Source organism: Triticum aestivum, chromosome 4A, assembly GCF_018294505.1.
Source record: "Triticum aestivum cultivar Chinese Spring chromosome 4A, IWGSC CS RefSeq v2.1, whole genome shotgun sequence".
Classification (NCBI taxonomy): Eukaryota; Viridiplantae; Streptophyta; class Magnoliopsida; order Poales; family Poaceae; genus Triticum; species Triticum aestivum.
In genome coordinates, this window is record NC_057803.1 from 1,864,275 (window position 1) to 1,876,320 (window position 12,046).

Consider the following 12,046-nt stretch of genomic DNA (forward strand, 5'->3'; position numbering starts at 1 on the left):
GGGTGAGAAATTCTCATCGTAGTCAACTCCTTGAACTTGTGAAAAGATTCTTTCCCACAAGTCAAGCTTCATAGATGGTAACATTACCGCCCACGTCCATCTTCTTCTTAAAGATCCATTTATCTCAATGGCTTGCCGATCATCGGGCAAGTCCACCAAAGTCCATACTTTGTTCTGATATATGGATCCTATCTCGGATTTCATGGCTTCTAACCATTTGTCAGAATACGGGCCCACCATCGCTTCTTCATAGATCGTAGGTTCATTGTTGTCTAACAACATGATATCCAAGACAGGATTACCGTACCACTCAGGAGTAGTACATATCCTTGTCGACCTACGGGGTTCGATAGCAACTTGATCCGAACCTTCATGATCACTATCATTAACTTCTTATTCAACAGATGTAGGCTCCACAGAAAACATCTTTTTGTGTTGCATCACTCTCTGGTTGAAATAAAGGTTCGACAACCTTATCAAGTTCTATCTTCCTCCCACTCAATTCTTTCGAGAGAAACTCCTTCTCGAGAAAGGACCCGTTCTTAGCGACAAACAATTTGCCCTCGGACCTGAGATAGAAGGTATACCCAACTATCACCTTTGGGTATCCTATGAAGATGTGTTTGTCCGCTTTGGGTTCGAGCTTCTCCGGCTAAAGCCTTAAGCACCGCAGCCCCAAACATTAAGAAACGACAACTTTGGTTTCTTGCCAAACCAATGTTCATACAACGTCGTCTCAACGGACTTAGATGGTGTCCTATCTAAAGTGAATGCAGCAGTCTCTAATGCATAACCTCAAAATAAAAACGGTAGATTGATAACAGACATCATCGATCGCACCATATCTCATAAGGTTCGATTACGACGTCCGGACACACCATAACCCAGTGGTGTTCCAGGTGGCTTCAATTGTGAAACAATTCCGCAATGTCTTAAGTGTTTGCCAAACTCATAACTCAGATATTCTCATTGATCAGATCGTAGGAATTTGATCTTCTTGTTATGATGATTCTTAACTTCACTCTGAAATCGCTTGAACTTTTCAAACATTTCAGACTTGTGCTTCATTAAGTAAATATACCTATACCTACTCAAATCGTCAGTGAAGATGAGAATATAGCGATATCCACCGCACGCTTAAATTCTCATTGGATCACACGCATCAGCATGTATGATTTCCAACAAGTCACTTGCCCGTTTCATTGTACCTGAAAACGGGGTCTTAGTCATCCTGCCCATGAGGCATGGCTCGCATGTGTCAAGCGATTCAAAATCAAGTGACTCCAAACATCCATCGACATGGAGTTTCTTCATGCATCTTACGCCAATATGACTTCAGCGGCGGTGCCACGAGAAAGTGGTACTATCATTATTAACTCTACATCTTTTGGCGTGAACATGTGTATTACCACGACCGAAATTCAATGAACCATTCACATAGGGTGCATGACCATGAAAGGTATCATTCATGTAAACAGAATAACCTTTATTCTCTAACTTAAATGAATGACCGTATTGCAATGAACATGATCTAATCATACTCATGCTCAACGTAGACACCTGATAACATTTATCTAGGTTCAATACTAATCCCGAAGATAGATGGAGCGTGCGATGGTGATCTCATCAACTTTGGAAACACTTCCAACACACATCGTCACCTTGCCCTTAGCCAGTCTCCGTTTAGTCCGTAGCTTTTGCTTCAAGTCACTAGTAATAGCAACTGAACCGGTATCCAATACCCAGGTGCTACCAGGAGTACTAGTGAGGTACACATTAATAACACGTATATACTTTGTTGAAGTTGCCAGTCTTCTTATATACCATGCATTTAGGGTAATTCCGCTACCAGTGACCTTTCCCTTACAATAGCAGCACTTAGTCTCGGATTTGGGTTCAACCTTGGGTTCCTTCACTGGAGCGGCAACTGATTTGCCATCCATGAAGTTTCCCTTCTAGCCCTTGCCCTTCTTGAAACCAGTGGTCTTGTTAAACCATCAACACTTGATGCTCCTTCTTGATTTCTACCTTTTGCGGTCTTAAGCACCGCGAACAGCTCTGGGATCAACTCCATCCCTTGCATGTCATAGTTCATCACGAAGATCTAGTAGCTTAGTGATAGTTTCTAGAGAACTCTATTAATCACTATCTTATCTGGAAGTTTAACTCCCATTTGATTTAAGTGATTGTAGCACCCGGACATTCTGAGCACATGCTCACTAGCTGAGCTATTCTCCTCCATCTTGTTGGCAAAAGAACTTGTCAGAGGTCTCATACCTCTCAACACGGGCATGAGCCTGAAATCCCAATTTCAGCTCTTGGAACATCTCGTATGTTCTATGGCATTCAAAACGTCATTGGAATCCCGATTCTAAGCCGTAAAGTATGGTGCACTAAACTATCAGGTAGTCATCATAATGTGTCTGTCAGGTGTTCACAACATCCATAGACGACGTTGTAGGGGTTTGCACATCGAGTGGTGCATCAAAGACGTAAGCCTTCTGTGTAGCAGCGAGGACATTCCTCGGACTACGGACCTAGTCCGCATCATTGCTTACAATATCTTTCAACTTAATCTTTCTCTAGGAACGTATTGAAACAGGGAGCTACAACGTGAGCTATTCATCTACAACATATTTGCAAAGACAATTTAGACTATGTTCATGATAATTGAGTTCATTTAATGAACTCCCACTCAGATAGACATCCCTCTAGTCATCTAAGTGAAACATGATCCGAGTCAACTAGTCTGTGTCCGATCATCACGTGAGACGGACTAGTCAACATCGGTGAACATCTTCATGTTGATCGTATCTTCTATACGACTCATACTCGACCTTTCGGTCTTCCGTGTTCCGAGGCCATGTCTGTACATGCTAGGCTAGTCAAGTCAACGTAAGTGTTTCGCATGTGTTTCGAGGCCATGTATGTACATGCTAGGCTCGTCAACACCCGTTGTATTCGAACGCTAGAATCTATCACACCCGATCATCACGTGGTGCTTCGAAACGACGAACCTTCGCAACGGTGCACAGTTAGGGGGAACACTTTTCTTGAAATTTTAGTGAGGGATCATCTTATTTAAGCTACCGTCGTTCTAAGCAAATAAGATGTAAAACATGATAAACATCACATGCAATCAAATAGTGACATGATATGGCCAATATCATTTTGCTCCTTTTGATCTCCATCTTCGGGGCTCCATGATTATCGTTGTCACCGGCATGACACCATGATCTCCATCATCGTGTCTTCTTGAAGTTGTCACGTCATCTATTACTTCTACTACTATGGCTAACGCTTTAGCAATAAAGTAAAGTAATTACATGACGTTTATGTTGACACGCAGGTCATAAATAAATAAAGACAACTCCTATGGCTCCTGCCGGTTGTCATACTCATCGACATGCAAGTCGTGATTCCTATTACAAGAACATGATCATCTCATACATCACATATATCATTCATCACATCCTTTGGCCATATCACATCACAAAACACTTGCTACAAAAACCAGTTAGACATCCTCTAATTGTTGTTGCAAGTTTTTACGTGGCTGCTATAGGTTTCTAGCAAGAACGTTTCTTACCTACGCGAAAACCACAACGTGATATGCCAATTTCTATTTACCCTTCATAAGGACCCTTTTCATCGAATCTGATCCGAGTAAAGTGGGAGAGACAGACACCCGCTAGCCACCTTATGCAACTAGTGCATGTCAGTCGGTGGAACCAGTCTCACGTAAGAGTACGTGTAAGGTCGGTCCGGGCCGCTTCATCCCACGATGCCGCCGAATCAAGATAAGACTAGTAACGGCAAGTAAATTGACAATATCAACGCCCACAACTGCTTTGTGGTCTACTCGTGCATAGAAACTACGCATAGACCTAGCTCTGAAACCACTGTTGGGGAACGTAGCAGAAATTCAAAATTTTCTAGGCATCACCAAGATCAATCTATGGAGTAATCTAGCAACGAGGGGAAGGAGAGTGCATCTACATACCCTTGTAGATCGCTAAGCGGAAGCGTTCAAGTGAACGGGGTTGATGGAGTCGTACTCGTCGTGATCCAAATCACCAATGGTCCTAGTGCAGAACGGACGGCACCTCCGTGTTCAACACACGTACAGCCCGGTGACGTCTCCTACGCCTTGATCCAGCAAGGGGAGAAGGAGAGGTTGGGGAAGACTCCATCCAGCAGCAGCACGACGGCGTGGTGGTGGTGGAGGAGCGCGGGACTCCAGCAGGGCTTCGCCAAGCACTATGAGAGACGAGGAGGGAGAGGGGTAGGGCTGCGCCAACAGGGAGATTGAATCGTGTCTATGGCAGCCCAAAACCTCAAGTATATATAGGGGGAGGGGAGGGGCTGCGCCCCCACCTAGGTTTCCACCCCTAGGGGTGGCGGCCAGCCCTAGATCCCATCTAGGGGGGGCGGCCAAGGGGGGAGAGAGGGGGGCACACCACTAGGTGGGCCTTAGGCCCATCTAAGCCTAGGGTTTGCCCCCTTCCATTCTCCCTTGCGCCTTGGGCCTTGGTGGGGGGCGCACCAGCCCACCTGGGGCTGGTCCCTTCCCACACTTGGCCCATGCAGCCCTCCGGGGCTGGTGGCCCCACTTGGTGGTCCACCGGGACCCTCCCAGTGGTTCCGGTACATTACCGATAAAACCCGAAACTTTTCCGGCGATCAAAACAGGACTTCCCATATATAAATCTTTGCCTCCGGACCATTCCGGAACTCCTCGTGACGTCCGGGATCTCATCCGGGACTCCGAACAACATTCAGTAACCACGTATATCTATTCCCTATAACCCTAGAGTCATCGAACCTTAAGTGTGTAGACACTACGGGTTCGGGAGTCATGCAGACATGGCCGAGACAACTCTCCAGCCAATAACCAACAGCAGGATCTGGATACCCATGTTGGCTCCCACATGTTCCACGATGATCTCATCGGATGAACCACGATGTCGAGGATTCAATCAATCCCGTATACAATTCCCTTTGTCTTTCGGTACGATACTTGCCCGAGATTCGATCGTCGGTATCCCGATACCTTGTTCAATCTCGTTACCCGCAAGTCTCTTTACTCGTTCTGTAACATATCATCCCGTGATCAACTCCTTGATCACATTGTGCACATTATGATGATGTCCTACCGAGTGGGCCCAGAGATACCTCTCCGTTTACACGGACTGACAAATCCCAGTCTCGATTCGTGCCAACCCAACAGACACTTTCGGAGATACCTGTAGTGTACCTTTATAGCCACCCAGTTACGTTGTGACGTTTGGCACACCCAAAGCACTCCTACGGTATCCGGGAGTTGCACAATCTCATGGTCTAAGGAAATGATACTTGACATTAGAAAATCTTTAGCAAACGAACTACACGATCTTGTGCTAGGCTTAGGATTGGGTCTTGTCCATCAAATCATTCTCCTAATGATGTGATCCCGTTATCAACGACATCCAATGTCCATGGTCAGGAAACCGTAACCATCTATTGATCAACGAGCTAGTCAACTAGAGGCTTACTAGGGACATGGTGTTGTCTATGTATCCACACATGTATCTGAGTTTCCTATCAATACAATTCTAGAATGGATAATAAACGATTATCATGAACAAGGAAATATAATAATAACCAATTTATTATTGCCTCTAGGGCATATTTCCAACAAAAACCCAACCATAGCATTGAAGTATCAAGTCCTCTTTACTCCCATACGCAAACAACCTACTTACTTGGGTTTAAGCTTCTGTCACTCTAGCAACCCACCATAAGAAAATCATGAACATATTGCAAACCTTACAACGGGGATCCCTCATGCTTGCGCGACACAGAGAGCACCATAGGACAGCACCAATAATAAAACATGTAACCCAAACCAATCATGATCATCAATCAACCCATAAGACAAAATGGATCTACTCAAACATCATAGGATAGCCATACATCATTGGGAAATAATATATAGCGTTGAGCACCATGTTTAAGTAGATATTACAGCGGGGAGAAGAGGTTTTACACCGCTGCATAGAGGGAGAGAGAGTTGGCGATGACGGCGGCAAAGTTGTTGGTGTAGATCGACGTCACGATGATGGCCCCGGCGGCATTCCGATGCCACCGGGAGAGAGGGGGAGAGAGCCCCCCTCCTTCTTCTTCTTCCTTGACCTCCACCCTAGATGGGAGAAGGGTTTCCCCTCTGGTCCATGGCCTCCATGGCGGCGGAGGGGTGGGAGACCCTCCGAGATTGGATCTCTCTCTGTTTCCTTCTGTTTCTGTGCTTCCAGATTCTGGCCTTTCACCGTTTCTTAAATTCCTGGAGATCCGTAACTCCTTTTGGGCTGAAATTTTAACACGAATTTTATCCGGATATTAGCTTTCTTGTGCCAGAATAAGGGCACCAACCGCCTTACACGGTGGCCACAAGGGCCCAGGGCGCGCCCTACCCCGGGGTGTGCCCCCTGCCTTGTGGCCCTCTCGGGCATCATCTCGCGTTGATTCCAATTACCAAAATTCACATATATTCCAAAAAAACTCCGTAAGTTTTTATCGCATTTGGACTCTATTTGATATGGATTTCCTGCGAAACAAAAACATGCAACAAACAGGAACTGGCGCCGGGCACTGGATCAATATGTTAGTCCCAAAAATAGTATAAAAAGTTGCCAAAAGTATATGAAAGTTGTATAATATTGGCATGGAACAATCAAAAATTATAGATACGACGGAGACATATCAGCTCCTTTGCTTCGAGGTCGACCCCTTCTGAGGGGGGACACGAAGCAGTCCTTTTGGGCGGACAACATTTGCCAAATTAGTGGCGATCCTTTGCTATGCTTACATGAAGCACTAAATACCCCCCCCCCAGCCGCTCCGGTGAGCTCCCTCAGGGGAAACCCTAGCCGTTGGCCCCCATCTCCTCCCCTCCGGCCCATTCCTCCCTCGCCACCGCCCCGCATCACCGGCTGGCGAAGCCTGGGCGGCGGCGGGGTCGGCCCCTTCCCCTCCTCGCGGATCCGCGACCGATGTGGGACGGTTGCCGCTGGTGGCACCGGGCAATGGCAGGAACTGGTGGCGCCGCTATAGGTGCTCCTGCCGGCGGCGGGTCATCGTCTCGATGGGTCCTCGGCATGGCGCGGCGGCTGCCATGGAGGGGCGTGCATGGGCGTGGTTCGGCGTTGGTCGGGTGGCGGATCTGGATCTAGACAACGCTGGCCGCGGGTGGCGTGGGCAGCGGCTGGGGTCCGGCTTCGGGCTCCCGGCGGCTGTGGTTGGGTCTTCCTGTCGTGGGTGTGTGCCAGTTCTCCTCGGGGGGAGGCGCAGTCCCTCAAGTGGTGCAGTTCCGGGTGGTGAGGAAGCGGTGGCATGATCACTTAACGGCGGGCTAGCGCGACAGCCGGCGGCGGCGCCCTCCCGGCCCAGATATGGGCCCTTTGGGGTCCCATATGGGTCTGAGCAGGCTTGGCTTGGCTCCACTTGTGACAGCATCAGCGGACGGAGGTGTGGCTCGTGTAGGGGGTGCGGAGACGGCAGCGCAGCCACTGCAGCGCGGCGACGGGACCTTCACGAGCCATTTCGAGCTCGGTCGGCCATATGTGCCCGGTTTGCTCCTCTTGCTACGTCCAGTCGGTACCGCCGATGGCGGTGGAGGTTGTCCCCTCTCGCGTCGCTGCTGACACTGCCGCTCCTTGTTCCCGGTTGCTCCCTCTCATACCCGTTGGTCCCGCTTCGGACTCCATGATGAGACGGCGGTGGTGACTCGAAGACCGTGGTGGCGCATGTTGGTGGGCGGCAAGTGTGGTGGAGCGTGACGGATCAGTCAGGGTGGCGGATGTGTGGTGGACTAGAGAAATCCCTATCAGCTTGGCCGGCCCCGACATGGCGACGCCCGTGGGCGCCATCGTTCCTTCCTAAAGGGCGTCGGGTATCCCCCCTCACCCATGCCCCTCCACGTACTAGGGGAAACCCTAGGACCAGTCCGGGCAGCAGCATCGTCATCGTCGCGTTCCTCCTTGAAGGTGTTGCTTGGTATGCGGTGGTCCGAAGTGCTAGGAGTGCAATGGAAATCTCCGGAGGGCGCAGCAGCTGCGGATCATCATCGTTTTTGTCAATCCAACTCTGTTGTTATTAGTTTCTTTTTATTTATTTTTTTATTTTTTTGAGCGTGCTTGTGCTATCTGCCCCAGCAGTGAATTCTCAGATGTATCGGGTGGTTGCTATATGTATATAGCGGGGTGAAAGCCAGGCTTAGAATGTTCCCCATTGCATGCATGCGCACATACTGAAATATTAGTAAATCAAGCGAATGATCGAACATCATGTTATATTAGCAACCAAGGTTAGAAAAAATAGCATGCCATATAAAATAGCGACACCCTTTAAATTATATTATTAGCGTGCTATAGTGCACTATAGAGTGACATTAACAAGACATTGTATACTGATTTATTTAGTGAGACAATTCTCTATACGCTATTGCACATTATTTTTCCAGTGTTAGCAACTCATCATGTTAACAAGTACAGGAATCAGAACTCATCATCACATACAGCCACAACTCCAGCGCCGCTACACGTACATACATGCTTAAATACGCACGCGTCCTCCACGAAACAAAAACAAAACCGTGTATCGCTTCGCTAAGCTAGCTACTGATCACCTCTTCCAGGAGCTTGTACCTCCGAACCCTCGGTCTTCCCCGGGCGACGCCAGGAGAGGGCGGCCCGGCGCCGCGGTTGGCACGGACGCCACTGCTCACGTCAGACGCCGACCGCTGCAGCAGGAGCCGCCGCCGCTGTTGCTGCTTCTTGATAGGCTTGTTCAACTCCGCGGCGAAGTCGCCGCGAGCCGCGACCTTCCCCGGCATCGATCTACTGCCACCGCTGCAAGCCGGGACATCCATGCGGTCAGCGGCCGGCCCGGGCGCTTTGAAGGTGGATATCACCGGGCTAGGAACGGCGCCGCCGCCGTCGCCGCTTCCTTGCCCTGCCCTCAGGCACCAGTTGCATGTGCCGTACGCCTCCGCCTTCGGGTACCGATCCGTGCAGTACCTGACGTGACACATGACCATGTGTACACATTTAGTTGCTAGGTAGTACGTACATACGGAGTACATGCAGATACATGGAGTGCATGTATAACGTTATTGCATGCACTGTCGCACGCATTTTCAGATGATAGACACGCGAAAGATCAAAGAACTGAACAATGGCGACCGGTCGATGCAGCTGACTGAACTAGCCGGGTAGTCTATACAGGGTACAGCGACCGTACAGCTTTATATCAACATCGATCGGATGTGTGTATATCTCTTGGGTCTTTGGCCGGCCCCATTTTGTTGACGAATTCTCGTGGAATCGTGCAAAAAGTCGGAACAGATTAATTGGCTGGATGTAGGGGCGGGCCGGGCACAGGGTGGCGAAAATGATATATCGGAGATAGATATGTGTATGCCAAACGTGTCACCAAATATACTTATATACCGATGGAAACTCAGAAGGGGATTGCCATTGAACAGTTCTGGTTCAGATGAATCCAAGCACGAAACTAATCCATTAACTGCTGGCATTGTATGGTGCTTCAAAGCTAGATGAATTCAAGTACACAAGTACGTCAAGCTAGATGATGATGATGCAGAATTAATGATGAATAGCCATATGCGAATCAATGCTTGCGTATGTTGGTGTGTTAGCTAATTCCATGTGCACATGTTTGTGATATGCTGTGTCGTCGATCGGTTAGAACCATTTCACACACACACACACACACAGAAAATCCTCCTATTTCACGAACCTGCCGTCGTTGCTAATTAACCTAGCTATCTATCCCCGTATCCAAGAATATCCATGCAAGCAAATCCACAATTAACTCTTCTAATCACACATATGCGTCAACGGAAAAGAGATAGTAGGATACATACGTGTGCTGGGAGCGGACGGAGCAGGCGGCGCAGCGGAACAGCTCCGGCAGGAGGCCGTGGTCGCCGCACATGCAGCAGACGGCGGCCTCGGCGGCGCCCAACTTGCCGTCGCCCCCCATGGAAATTAACGGGTATACACACCTGGCGATCGATCAGTCGATCTCAGATGGATGGGCAGAGCTGCCGCATGAGATCGATTCCGATCGATCGATCGATCGATCGGTAGGCTTTGCGTGCTTTGTTCTTGGCAAACTACCTGCAGCAGGTTTGGGGAGAGGAATGAACTGGAGGATGGTGGGGGCGCTGCTGGCTGTGGTGGTGCTAATAAGCTGATGCGCTGTCTGCACTAGTCTTCACACATCTCAAGATCTTGCGGAAGCTGCCCTCTTTTGTCCTCCTCCACCTCGTCCCCCATGGCGGACATGTAACGCTGTCCTGATTTTTTTTCCAGTTAGCTTTTGCCTTTTGGACCTTGAGGTTTATACTTTTTTGTGTGAAGCTCTTCACTGAACTGAAGAAAAATGGCTTCAACTACTTTGTTTGTTTCACCCGGTCCACTATGCGCACAGAAAAAGTAAATTGAACCTAGGCAAAACTCTTAAAGAGAAGAATCCCACCAATGCATGTAGAACTTTATTTGCAAAATCATTAAATGAAGGATTCTTAGCACCAACAAGTTAAGCACCTATGCATTGGGGGCTTTAGAGGGTGCTTGGATCCAAGGGACTTATTTTAGTCTGACTAAAAATAGTCTCTTTAAGAGGCTAAAGTTTCAAGCACCCCTGAGTAAAGAGAGGCTAAAACTAGTTTTGGGACTAAAAATTTTTAGTCAGGGGTACCCCTACTAAAATGTGTATTAGTCCTCTCTCTCCTTATTTAACTCCTCTCCTTTAACATAGGCGAGTTCTAGATTGGAGGGTTTGGGGGATAATAAATGCTCATTAACTTGATTTTAGTCTCTTTAGTATTTGGATTCAAGCATGGGTGAGGCTAGCAAGTTTTAGTCCCACTACTTTTAGTTATAAGACTAAAACGTATCCAAGCACCCCCTTAGTTGCTAAAGTTTTTAATGTGCTTAGCACCTCATGTCAGCACCAATGCATTGGAAGTAGCCTTACATGTCTTTCACATAAGATTATTCTATTTTATATAGCGTGCAAGATGTCATAATTTACGCAATTAGACCATTGAGGAAAGTAGATGGAGAGGCGATATTTATTAAGGTTGCATGATTCAATACCTACATTCATTGGGCATGAGTACGGATGCTCCTTCACATGTGCTAAATCGAGACACTAAATCAACGAGAAAGCTTGTTGAGGCCATTAGATGCATCTTGACGATCGCAACATGGCATGGTCCAGTCACCCCGCCACACCTGTCACGACATGCAAGTACCTCGTGTCACACTTTATTTGCTTGTGCATGTAAATGTAATTTTCTTGTTTCGGGGAAAGAGTGAAGTTTGGGCTTACATGAATAAGTGCACGATGTAGAGAAGTCGCACTTGCGTTGTCATTCATTAATCAAAAAAAAAAAAAAAAAAACTAGAGTACTTGCGTTGTGAAAGGAACAAGAACAATACAAACGCACAACAGGATAGAACATCTCCGCTGGTTGGGTAAATATCACATCTTACAAGGGCGAGTACACAAGACAACCTACAATAATAATAATAACAAAGACAAAAACAAATAGCGTGTCGTTTTCCAGTGGCAAAGCCGTGAAAAGGAGGGCATCGTGTGGTGTGGGTAGGAAGGAACACCAGCCGGCCACCAGAGGGGAAGACCGACGGGCAAGTGCAGATCGGTCATTTCCTTCAATCCAGTCACGTACAATTAGTTGGCAATCTGTCTCAAGTAGTATGCTAGACCATCCTTTCTCAATGGCCATCAGGATAGCATCACGGCAAGCTAGTAACTCGGCCACAAAGGGTTCAGAAACCCCTACATATTGGATACATCTGCATGCTATAAGACGTCCCAAGTGGTCACGGACCACAATCCCCACACCAGCCTAGCGTCGATGTGGTTCCATCACTTCCTTGCAACTCCAAGAGAAACACGTCCACTTCGCCTTTTGTGTGTTCGCCACTTTGCCCGTCAACCTACGACGTAGGCT

The 12,046-nt window shown here is 47.9% G+C and overlaps 1 protein-coding gene across 1 annotated transcript; it reads right to left on the reverse strand.

Moving 5' to 3' along the window:
• Window positions 1–8,367: 8,367 nt before the first annotated feature.
• LOC123084673 (uncharacterized) lies at window positions 8,368–10,335 on the reverse strand. Its single transcript, XM_044506157.1, has 2 exons — window positions 9,926–10,335; window positions 8,368–9,056 (listed from the first exon to the last, which is right to left on the reverse strand). Exons 1-2 carry the CDS (start codon window positions 10,042–10,044, stop codon window positions 8,651–8,653), a joined length of 525 nt encoding a protein of 174 aa, XP_044362092.1. The 5' UTR covers window positions 10,045–10,335; the 3' UTR covers window positions 8,368–8,650.
• Between the last annotated feature and the right edge of the window lie 1,711 nt (window positions 10,336–12,046).